Genomic DNA, 13,026 nt, shown 5'->3' on the forward strand with positions numbered 1-13,026 from the left:
AAAAGCTCAGATGATATTCGAATATATATTGATCCAAGAGACTTAAACCAAGTACTTAAGCATCCTAATCCTCCAATACATACAGTAGAAGAGGTAGCCACTTTTGTGCCAAATTCCACTGTTTTTTCAGACGTAGATGCAAAAAGCTCTTTAAGGGAAATTTCGCTGGATTGTAAATCTCCACATTCAGTACACCGTTTGGTAGATACAGATTTTTAACAATACCAATTGGAATTAATTCTGCCAGTGAAGTCTTTTAACATGCCATGGAACAAATTTTTTCTGGTTATCTGTGTGCTATTATAGTAGACAACATTGCTGTTTGAAGCAATGGTGAAGACGAACATGATAGAAATTTCAGGAAAGTTCTAGACCATGCACGTGAAGTAAATCTCAAACTGAATCCTCAGAAATGTAAATTATAAAACTGAAAGCAGTTACTTATGTGGGACATTTGTTGACAAGTTCTGGCTTACAACCAGATGCATCTAAGCAAATAGCAATTGTTGAACTGCCAGTTCCAGAGAATGTCACATCTTTACAAAGTTTTCTAGGTTTGGTTAATTATTTAAGAAAGTTCATCCCAGACATGAGTGAGCTTTCTGTACCATTACATGAGTTGGCATGCAAAAATGTAAACTGGTCATGAGTGGAACAACACCAAAGAGCATTTGATATTCTGAAGAAGAAAAAATTGTCGGTCCACCGACATCGAGATATCATGATGTTCACAAACCTCTAACTTTTACTTGTGATGCTTCAAGGTATGATCTTGGCACAGCATGTCTACAAGAAGGCATACCCATCGCTTGGGCATCAAGATCTTTAACTCAAACAGAGATGCATTATGCACCAATAGAAAAAAAAACTTTTGGCAGTAATGTTCGGAAGTTCAAAGTTCAATGATTGTATTTATGGCAGATCTATCCAAATAGAAACTGATCACCAAACAATAGTGACAATTTTGAAAAAGCCAACACATACAGCCCCATCTCGATTGCTGCATATGATGTTAAAATTGCAAAGTACAATTCCAATATTGTTTGTCTAGGTTCCCTTCAAGAAACACATTACACCGAATGACATTTGATGACCTTTATTAAATTTCCATAAACATAAATGTTAATCAATATTCATTCATTTCAACCAAACATAATACAGGTGAAATAACATTCATGTAAAATTATCTTAGGACAGGACTGTGTAAACCTGCTCATCCTGATCAGTAAGCAGCGTCCATACCTCCACTCACCTACTTATGAATCAGCGTACCCGCTCACTTCCATTACCATTTATTGGTACTTAACAACCAGCGTACCCATTCACTTTCATTACCATTTATTGCATTATACCATCAATCCAAAAAGCAGCTTCACCCACATGCTTATATACTTATCAAGCAGCATAACCACTCACATTCATTACCATTTATTGCGTTATACCATCAACCAAATAAGCAGCTTTCTCCACTTACTTATGTACTCAAGCAGCATAACCACTCACTTTTCTTTGCAAACTTATTGAATTGACCATCCAGCACCAAAGGGGGAATAGAAGAGGGCAAATCTGCCCCTCTTCTCCGCCCTGTCCAAACTAAACATACCCATATACCCACTAATAAAAGAGGGCGAGAGGGTGGGTAGCAAGTTCATGCCAAAATATGACTCCTATTCCAGTTACACTTGCCTAACATCCTTTAAGCCCCTTCCTTCCCCTACCTCACTTCCTCCCATACCTCATCCATTTCTATTTAACCCTATCCTCCCAAATCCTACTACTCTAACCCCCACTTTGAAGACATCCCTGGACAAAATGGTCTGTTCCAAACTTCATTTGTCCAGGTCCCCTTAAAGAAACACATTACACCGAATGACATTTGATGACCTTTATTAAATTTCCATAAACATAAATGTTAATCAATATTCATTCATTTCAACCAAACATGATACAGGTGAAATAACATTCATGTAAAATTATCTTAGGACAGGACTGCGTAAATCTGTTCATTCTGATCAGTAAGCAGCGTCCATACCTCCACTAACTTACTTATGAAGCAGCATACCCACTCACTTCCATTACCATTTATTGGTACTTAACAACTAGCGTACCCATTCACTTTCATTACCATGTATTACATTATACCTTCAACCAAATAAGCAGCTTCATACTTTTACTTTTGTACTCAAGCAGCATAACCGCTCACTTTCCTTTTTAAACTTATTGAATTGACCATCCAGCACCAGAGGGGGAACAGAAGAGGGCATACCTGCCCCTCTTCTCCGCCCACCAGCCTGACCAGTCTGTTCCTCCTGTCTGTGGCACACTTCCAACAAACTAAAAACCATAACGGCATCCAGCCAAACATCATTTGGTGTACTCTGTCTCCACTAACCAATGTGGGTAGAGTTAACTCCTAAAACCCTATCACATAACAAAATAAACTTACCGAAACAACTGAAAACAAAACACTGACCCTTCACCTTATGCTAAGATAACCTAGCATTGCACTGCACATGAGCTAAATAATCCTCACTTCATGACAAATGGCAGCTCCGCAATGACTTTAAGGGCATTATAAAAACCATGCAGAGTCAACTACATGCCATCATGCCACATTGCAACCCCATTTACCTTCCAGTCCAGTAATAACCAAATGAGCTCTCCTTAACGCCAGAGCAATAACAATTCTAATGACTCCCCCATCACTTCCAACCAAAATAGCATCATTAAACTCCCATTGTCTAGCAATCCCGCCATCACACTAACCGTCTTACAAGCAATAAAAACAGCTCAACAGTCATCATGGCATTCTAGCAACTCAATAAAACAAGCCATACTAATTTGTTATTAAACCCAATTGCATACCATCATGCCAATGAGATCTCTTTAACGCAGGTGCAATATCAATCCAGACATTAAACCAACTAGCCTTTATAACATGAAATGATTAAACAACCATAATGGCATTGTTAGGAGCCAACCACCATCAGCCTTGTAGGTTCCATATTGGCAACTGGAAACAAACCATAATCCCCCAACAACCCCAATGAAACTTCTACACTAGCTAACACAAACACCAAAGTAAAATAAATAAATACTCAATGTCCCCTCAATCATCCTCCAACACACAAGCCACTGACTCAACCCTCCAGTTTATAAACCTTATCACATACATAGCCAAAGTGACAAACAGGCCAAATGACTGAAAGTAAACCCTTTATCCCTCCCTGATGTTAACCCAATGCCCCCTAAAACCAGACAAGGGCAATCACCAACTAACCTTAACAGTACCCCTATCATAGATCACGAACCATCCTGTCATCCCTCCAACTATCCAATACGAGAGTAGCACCTAAGAACCATCCTTGTCCTTGCTGGCCTTCACCTTTCCATAATGACTAACCACAGCCATAACAAATGCCACAAATACACCCCCAAACCCCACACCTATAAATGTATGATCAAAATACCAATCCCTATATCCCACCCTATCCATCTGCCACAAGGGCCTATCAAAAGAATTAAGCCACAAGCAACAAAACTGATAAACTACACCAACTATTAACCCTACCAAAGTAACCCACTCAAACTGGCCAAAATAAACATGTCATACATCTACAAGAAATCACCACTGCCCCAACTGCAGTGTGTCTTAATAAACATTGAATAAAATTACCTACTACCCTATAGCCTCTCCAGCACTCAAAACATCCACAAAACAAAAACCATTACCTTTCAAGTCCATTTCCATCAGGGCATTGACTGTTACTTAGCACTCCATCTCTGACCTAAATGTGCCCACCCAAGTGATCAGGACTTCCATTTAAACATGCAGCATAACCATTCTCACTATGGCAATCATCTAATGTATGTGATCTATATGTCTTCCTGTAAAAATATATCAAATATTAAGCAACTAGCTACTTAGCAGCATGGAAGGAAAACCCAGGAGTACCCAGTGAAACCCACACAAACACAAAGGCATGCAAAGCCCATACAACTGGCCCCCAGCCAAGAATCAAACTGGAGAACCTCAAGCTATGAAATGACAGAAACCGCTGCACTACTGCATCCCATGATGTTTAAATAACAGAACTCTTAATTCTACCATGGATTGCACCTTATCCTGTATCACAAATCAAACGAGGTCATAAAAGATTAATACTTATTCTAGAGGAAACAAAAAAGTCGGTTGTGCTTCATTATCCTGGACAGTCATGAGTTTCTTCTTCTTCCAGATCACTGTGCTTGCCTTTTTACCTATCCATTTCTGATTTCTCACACAATGACCTCACTGCTTAGTCGACACCAAAACATAATCATCTGCAAATTCAATGCATCTCACCACTGGAACTCGGCACACCACCATCTACAAAGAAAAGGACAAAATTAAACCCTCTAATAGGAATGAGAAGGCTCCACTTTATACCCACCTATTCCAGATTTCAACCACAGCGTTCCAAGACCCCATCTGCAAGAAAGAAAAAGTTATGTAAAACATCCAAAATACATAACACATTCCAAGACATCTTCAAGGACAACCTATTCTGCCAACCTGGGAAGGAATGTACCGCCGACACTCCCATCTATGATAAAGCAGCCATAACTGAAACAATGCTTCCTATGACCCTATCAAATTCCCAAGATAAATTTAACTACCAGTGGAATATATTAAAAGTAAACCCCACACCTGAAGGGACCTATCCCTATCCACAACCCAGGTAACTTTGCAATTCCAGACCACCAAAGCTGTTGGACATGCTACACTTAAAGAAATCCCAATCCCTCAGAGCCACATGCTCCAGGGATCTAAACCTTGTCATCACAATGAACAAAACATCCTGGAGGAATAAATTCCTGACCCAAAGCCTCCCCAGACTCTGGAATAGACTGCCCATAAATGTCAAGCAGAGCGCCTCTTTGGCCTTCTTCAAAAGAACCTTGATGATTGGATGGGAGATAGGGAATTCACCCCGGGGATTATGTCAGTTGCCCTGCTAGACAGGGGTCCAGTCAAGCAAATACTATGAAAGGAAAAGTGCTTCGCCCAACTGACAACAGCCCTGCCTAAAACGACATTCACAATGGAACCTCCCTTTCCAACAAACATACCAAGCAGTACTCTTATGGCTTATAAATTGCCAACACAACAGGATTTGCTTTAGCATAGCCCCTCTGAAAGATTCAAAGTCCGAAACTCAAACTGTACTATTTATTTTTTTTTATATATGCAAAAATGCTTTTACTAAAAGTACATTAATATCTAATGAGATGCATGTAAATCTTTATACTTTTAATGAAATGATTCTAACACTTTTGAATGCAAATTATCTGCACATGTTATTACTCCATGACCTTAGATGTACGTCAGAAATTATCTTTGGACCAGTCCACCTTCCAGTTAGCCAAGTCTAAAAAACAAAATAAATAAATAAATACATGAATTCTTATAGAAGAGAAAATGAAGCTGCATATTCTCTGTTGCTAAGTGTAGCCTGCTTTTAAAACGTCTTTAAGTGTAGCATCTTTTAAGTCTTTTAAAATAAATAGGTGTCTTATAATTCATTCACAGTCCCATTACAAATTTACTTATTTGCAAACAAAATGATGTTGAGTTTCTGTGAGAGAGACAGATGATACAGCCCTTTTATCTTTTCCTATTGCATGCAAACCACACCTTCTGCGAAATCCACCACAGGGCTCCACTCCCCTAAAAGTCATACTGCTCTCATGAATGAACGTTACTACTGCAGGACGCATGCACAGGGAGTACTTGGTAACAAGCAAATGTCAAGCCCGCAAAAAGCCACGCAAGGCTGACCGACACCCCCACCCCTATTTACTGTTCACCCACAAGAAAGTCCCAATGCTACACCATTAACAGCTCTCTCCCAGACACACTGCGACAAGCTGTCTGATGTACTGTTTTTTTTTCCCTTAGCAGCAACAAGCTACTCTTGGTTTCTATCTGTTCTCCCATTACCGCTATAATTAAATTAAGAATTACACACTAACATATCCCCAACATTTCCAATCCACAAATGAGATTGTATGAGCCGCAGTCCCCCCTTTAACTCTACAGACCCAACGTCCCAGTGGAAACAAAACAAGTCTATGCAAGGACGAAAGCACGCCAACCCCCATAACCATTAGTGCCACTGATACAACAAACAGCAGCAACATCAAGTTCAAGCTAGTATTGGAAGGCACAGCATCCAGCCACCATGCAAATCCACCTCCTGCACAGAAAAGCTGCCTATCCTTTCCTCCTTGCAACTAGAAGGATTGTACTATACTTTCTCTGAATCAACACAAACATTTTTGCATGACATGACAAAGTAAAACCAAAAAACAAGTCATCTTCTACCCTATACCACTTTCCAGGATACAATACCAGCAAAACAGGGATGTCAGTAGCATGACCCTGCCCCCAAAGCAAAGCACCAAAAAACAGCCAAAATGAAAGGGAACACTCAGAGGCCAGAAATGACACAACATGCCGAACCCCCTCCTGACCCCGATCGAAATGCAGGTCCCATGTGAGGTCCCATACAATACAGAGACACGAGGCCCCAGCTGCTACTACAAGCAATACTCACAGCCACTTCTCAGCCCCACAACAGTCGCATCAACCCCCACAATCATTCGCGCCTCATGGCACATAAGCAGAACTGCCATTTTTTTGTGGGCAGCTCCTGATGTGTTCAAATAGGGGACTGCTAACCCTTTATTCTGTCACAAGACCAAAACGAGCCACTCAGGCCCTTACCAGAGGGGAAAAAAAACCACACACACCACTATTGAAGCAGCATCTAGCCACCATGCAGAGTCTCCATGAACCACGCAATTACTCCGAGTTATAACAGCCCAAAGAAATTGCGCCAACCCCCTCCCCCATAACCATTAATGCATGCGATGCAAGTGCGCCAACATACACATAAAGATGAAATTTCCTTCCAACACTGAAAACCAGTAATTTCATTTTTTTTTTATGATCCCCAAGCCCACATCGTATTAGGAAACAAAAACCAAATGCCCAACATTTAAACAGCTACAAGAAAGAGCCACGTTGTAGCTAATTAACCTAGGTTGTGCACCAGCTCATCTTATAAGTGCAAAGCAAAATGAAAGGCTGGTATTACCCCACATAAATAATTCCTGACTCAGATTACCTAGCTAACTACACCAAAGCAACTACATTACTACAACTGTTATGAGAGGCAGCGCAAACTAGGACATTCAAACCCGGAAAATAGAGGCAAGTGGTCCTCTCTCCCAATTACCACACGCACCCTACCGTGAACCACTGAAAGCCATACAGAGCAAGAAAAACCTGCTCGACATGATCCTTCCTGACAAAGGCACTGGTCTCCATCCAGCTCCAAGGCATGCCGTCCACTTTCCACTCAGGAGCAGTTATAATTTAAAGCTAAATGATGAAAAACAAACAACGAGCAGTTCTACTGGACGCCAACCCACCAAACATGGAAAATCCTAGAAGACCTCGATCACAGCAAATATCCCAAGGGGAAAGATGAAACACATCTACTCCATATTGCACTAGCTAAAAGAGGAATAGAAGCTATGCAAACCACCCCCAACTGACAGCCATAACCCCACCCCCGGCACAATACCCCACTTATTCCCAGGAATATATATAACAGAGGAAGAAGAGAAAAAAAATAAAATTTTTCTATACAGAACACCTGCCTCCTACAAGCAAAGCTCCCAAGGCATACTTAGTCTACAGGAACACCTAAAGGTCGTCAGGGACGTAGTACTTGCTTTAGCAAGTTCACGCCAAAATGTGACTCCTATTCCAGTTACACTTGCCTAACATCCTTTAAGCCCCTCCCTACCACTACCTCACTTCCTCTCATACCTCATCCATTCCTATTTAACCCTATCCTCCACCTATCCTCCCCAATCCTACTACTCTAACCCCCACCTTAAAGATGTCCCTGGACAAAATGGTCTGTTCCAAACCTCATTTACAAAAATGGCAAATATTTGTACCTTTCTGATGCTTTGTCACGTGCACCCAGACAAATGACAGAGCAGCATGAAAATGAAACAGCAGACTTTGAAGTCATGGAAGTCAGAAAGTGTTCGTCATCACAGCTTGATGAACTAAGAAATCACACAGCTTCAGCCCTAATTCTCCAGATGCTGAAAAATGTTATCAGTCAAGGATGGCCAACATGACAAATTGGTTTACCACTTGACATTCCGCAGTTTTTTCCTTACAGAGATGAGCTTATGATGGAAGATTGTATCATCATGAAAGGTCCAAAAGTGGTAATTCCTAAAGCGTTACAACATGAATATATCAACATTTTGCATCATGGTCACCCAGGTACTGATTCAGCCAAAAGTAGGGAAACAGACATTGTATTTTGGCCTTCTATATCTAAAGATATAGCGACAGAAACATTAGCATGTTGAATTTGCAACAGCACCAAACTGCATCAACAAAAAGAACCATTTCAGCTACATCAAATTCCTGAATTACCACGGTCTACGGTTGCTGTAGATGTCTCCGAATGGAATGGTCAGCATTCTTTGGTGTTAGTAGACTCTTACTTTCTAACTTGAGGGCCAGCACAGTCATTACAAAATTGAAGAGACATTTTCCTGTCCATGGTAGTCCGCACAAAGTCACGGCTGACAATGTTGTACAGTTTACTAGTCAGCAGTTCAAGAAATTTGCTGAGTCTTGGGACTTTGGTCATATTACCACTAGTCCTGAGTATCTATAAGCCAGTGGTTTAGCTGAACGTGCAGGTCGTAGTGCAAAATATTTGTTGGAGAAAAAACAGATGGCACTGATCCAAGAGAGATGGTACTGATCCAAGAGAGATGGTACTGATCCAAGAGAGATGGTACTGATCTTTTCCTTAACTTAGTCAATCTCAGAAACATTCCTCGAGACAACTAGCGTGGTTCATCTGCTCAAAGATTGATGTCCAGACAGACTAGAACAACTCTTCCAATCAGCAAACAATTGTTAGTACCAAACACAAAGAATAAATAGAGTGGTCAAGGCTCACCTTTTGAGAAAACTTCAGTTACAAAAGTTCTATTATGATAAGACCAGTAAATCCCTTCGACCATTGTTACAAGGAGAAGTGAGAATGCAGACATCCAAAGGTTATGATCATGTAGGAATTGTGCAGGACATTTGTGAGGTACCGAGATCTTACATTATGCAATCAGAAGGAATGGATTACAAAAGGAATCATAGGTATGTGTTACCTGTCTCAGAACCAGTGCCACAGTGGATTACCTGTCCCAGTGACTCTAATTTCCAATTTCCAGAGTGAATCGTGAAGTGTTTGAATTCAAAAGCAAAGTGTGCTTTCATCAAACAACAGTGATGTAAACCCAGATGTTCCAGTATTGAATGAATCTCCAGAGAGTGTCCCTGTTGCTAAACCCAGTCAGAATTTCTATGTAACTAGATCAGGTAGAATTTGCAAACCCAGTCCTAAATACGCAGTGACTTGGACTTGAAGTCAGTTATGTTTTGTTGAAATGTTTAAATAATCTAGCTCTTAAAATGCCTTTGTTCTTCTATTTTGCAATGTCGAACAAAATTAAAGAGGGAGGATGTAGATCAGTGTGTATATTGAACCTAGTCAGCCACTGTAGCTAAACAGCATGTGCATATAAGTTACTGAGCACGGGTGAGATCAGTGCCATTTTGTGTAGTCAGTCAGTGAATGGAGATGCTCATGTGTGTGTGTTAGAAGTAACAAGTCAGTCAGTCAGAACACATATGAAGTACAAAGTATATGTACAAGTTATGTGTGTATGTATATATAATAAATGACTTGAATGCATACCCAGCCTCAGTGTCTCATTTGAATACACGAGACATGTGACACACGGTATAAAGCATTTAAGAGCTGCCTTTGTCCATTAGTAGCACAGAGGGCAGTCCTGGGGTAGATTTTCCATTTCCCATCCATAAATCTAAGTTCTGATTGAAAATGGACAGGGAAGACCTTTGCTTTATGTGGATGGGGAGTCTCTTCCAGAGCAGAGGTATCCTCTGCAAAATATACCTGTCCCCCCAGACCAGTCTGTTGATGTTGCAGAAGAGGTTTAGATCCCCAGACTTAGTATTTTTATGCCATTTGACTTGCTGATGTGCAGTAAATTCAATAGTAATGGGTTGGAGGATGCCTTGTATGCCAGACACAGGTCAGCTCTTAGCAGTCTGTAAGATACAGAGTATAGAGACTGGGCTTTGAGTCAGTCAGTCAGTGTACAACAGATTGTTCAGGCCTTGTATCCTTTTAGTAAGGTTTCAGTGTGGGTGTTCCAGTTTTGTATGCCTCCGGACAGATACATGCCAAAGGGATTTATATTCAATGACTGGCCTAATGAGAGATGAGTAAAAAGGGACAATAACATACCTAAGATCTAGACACAGTCCATTGGTGACTGGTGTCTTTGTTGAGATAACTTTCTCTATTCTGACATGTTGGTCAAAAGTTAGGTCACTGCCCACATATGTTCCCAAGTCCCTAACAGCTGGAATAACTCTTAGGGACATGTGGCAGTTCCCTGTGGTAGGTGATTTCCCAAAGGTTACAATAATGCATTGTTGGCATTTAGTTTCAGTCCATGATTTTGGCACCTGTTATTTATTTGGGATAAACCTTCCTACAGAATGATTAAGTCATTTGGGGATTCAACGACTGTTCCTAGCTTGTAGCATCTCCAAACTTAGCCAGAGCCCTTTGGTATTGGCTTTTACTTCAAAAAAGTAGATGCCAAATAGGAGAGGTCCCAGCAGAGAACCCTTGTGTCTTCACTGGTGACTGGTGTCTTTGTTGAGATAACGTCCTCTATTTTGATTATTAGCATCCTCTTTGTGAGCCAGGTGACAATCCACCAGGTGACACAGGGTTTTCTTTCCTAGTTTATTTGGATTTTCTACTATGCCTGAGTAGGCAATTGTGCCAAAAGTTTTGACCAGGTTGATGTTAAGTGGTGTTTACCATTTCACCTTCATCCATTGCTTTGCTGACCTTTCTCAAAAAATTCACTCAAGTTGAATAAGCATGACCTGACCTAACAAATCCAAACTAAGATGGGTCCAGGGTTGGAGGTTCTCTATGTCCTGACTGAGTAACTCTATGAGAAGTCTTTATATAGCTTTAAGTATGAAGCTCAGACTTATGGGTCTCCAATTGCCTGGGTCTGTGGAAGATCCTTCCTTATGCAGGGAAATGAATATAACGGTTCTCCATTATCTTGGTACAAAACCTGTATGAAGGATGAGATATATTTCAATTTAATAATATAAATGCATTCAAGAGATATTTTCATAAGGTCTATCTACCTCTTATTATATCATTTATAATTTTTAAGTAAGAAATTATAGAATTTCATTGTCAAAGAGGGTGGAATGCCTGGGAGTTCTTGAATAGTACTAATGGCTTATGTGTAGTTCTGCTACAAATAAAAGGTTGAAAATTAGTGCAGTTGGCTAAAATATTACATAACTTTGGATAAGTTAGAAACATTTCTGAAAGTTATCATAGCAATTTAAAAAGCTCATTTATTCAAGTCACAGGAAGGTGAGTTGAGTCTAGAAATGCATTTCACCAAACATTGAACTACTGCTATTGTTGAGGGACATATGTTTTAGTTTATCAGAGTACTAATTAAGACTACTGAGACCTGACATCATTTTGGAGAAGAAACGATAAGGCCACTGAAGCAGGTTTAGGTGCTTAGCACAGTACATGCCAAAGGGTGCATTATTATGACATATTACGATATATGATGCATACACCGTATTACTTAATGCCTCATTAAGTAATTAAAGGCATATGATCAAGAAGATATTCAGACTTAAATATTACTTTCTCATAAAACTGAGGTTTTCCTCATTTGCAGGTAAACCAATAGTTTGAAACATCCTCCCATTTTCAGAATGTTCTTAACCCACATAAACTCTGATGTGTGGCCTATTTTATATTTTTCTACTGTGATTCTGTTATCTGGCTTTATTAACTTTTGTGTTTGGAGGTATATACAGCAAGAACAGGAGATGTTAGAGCCATCACTGATTCTAGGTTTCCCTTATAATTTGGCCATGTAGTAGTCAGACTTGGGGAAATTAAAAAAAAAATAGTAATATAAAGCACCTCCATATAGAATGTGTGTCTGAATCACAATACACATAAGTAATGTATTCCATACGAGCAAGTAGTAAATCAAATGGATGCCTTGTTTATCATTTTGCAAGACAAAGCCTCTATTTAATTTGTTTAGAGGAGTAAACTAAAGTCAATGTTGTTATTGTTTAACAGTCTACATTGGTTCAAAAATCATAGCTATCACATTATATTCTGAATGGTTACCATTTTCTGGACAAATAAATGTTGAGTTATGATATGGATTCATATAATTTTTCAAATAATTTAAAACCAACAAAATAATCACTATTTACATATAACTTTACAGCACTGTGATTGTCAACTTTTGAAAAATATCAGATAAAGAATTATTGCAGTTTTACAAGGTTAACAAATAAATTCCTTGCTCTACTATAGGAGATCACCAGCTGCAAACCAGCCCCCATATTCCAGAGCCAGCCTGACAGGTATGTTTTGTAATTACCTCTGTGTGTGAGTGTGTACAGATATGTTTTGCTATTACCTGTGTGTGTGTTTGTGTTTTTACAGATATATTTTATTGTTATCTGTGTATGTGAGCGTGTATACGTGTACACATCTACACAGGTATGTTTTGTATTTACCTGCGTGTGTGTGTGTGTGTGTGTGTGTGTGTGTGTGTGTGTGTGATGGTTTATATATAATTTTACTCATGCTCTTCAGCTATGGTTTTGTATTCACTTTAAAAGTAATTGTATATGAATATTCTCATTGCAACAGGTACATGTAACAAAGATATAGAACATTAACAGAAGAGTATATCACTTCAGGGATTATAATTTTTACCACAGCATTTTAGTTGCTTGGTAAACTGCTAAAGTGACAACTGACT

The 13,026-nt window shown here is 39.6% G+C and overlaps 1 protein-coding gene across 1 annotated transcript in view; it reads left to right on the forward strand.

Moving 5' to 3' along the window:
• Positions 1-13,026, forward strand: part of PDE4B (phosphodiesterase 4B) — a 2,058,783-nt gene that overhangs the window by 1,337,728 nt on the left and 708,029 nt on the right. The window contains exon 5 of the mRNA XM_044085572.1: positions 12,573-12,622. Coding sequence (XP_043941507.1) covers positions 12,573-12,622 — 50 coding nt within the window. The remainder of the gene's footprint in view (positions 1-12,572; positions 12,623-13,026) is intronic.

The sequence above is a fragment of the Protopterus annectens genome, chromosome 10.part0 (assembly GCF_019279795.1).
Source record: "Protopterus annectens isolate FY-2018-M chromosome 10.part0, PAN1.0, whole genome shotgun sequence".
Lineage (NCBI taxonomy): Eukaryota > Metazoa > Chordata > Ceratodontiformes > Protopteridae > Protopterus > Protopterus annectens.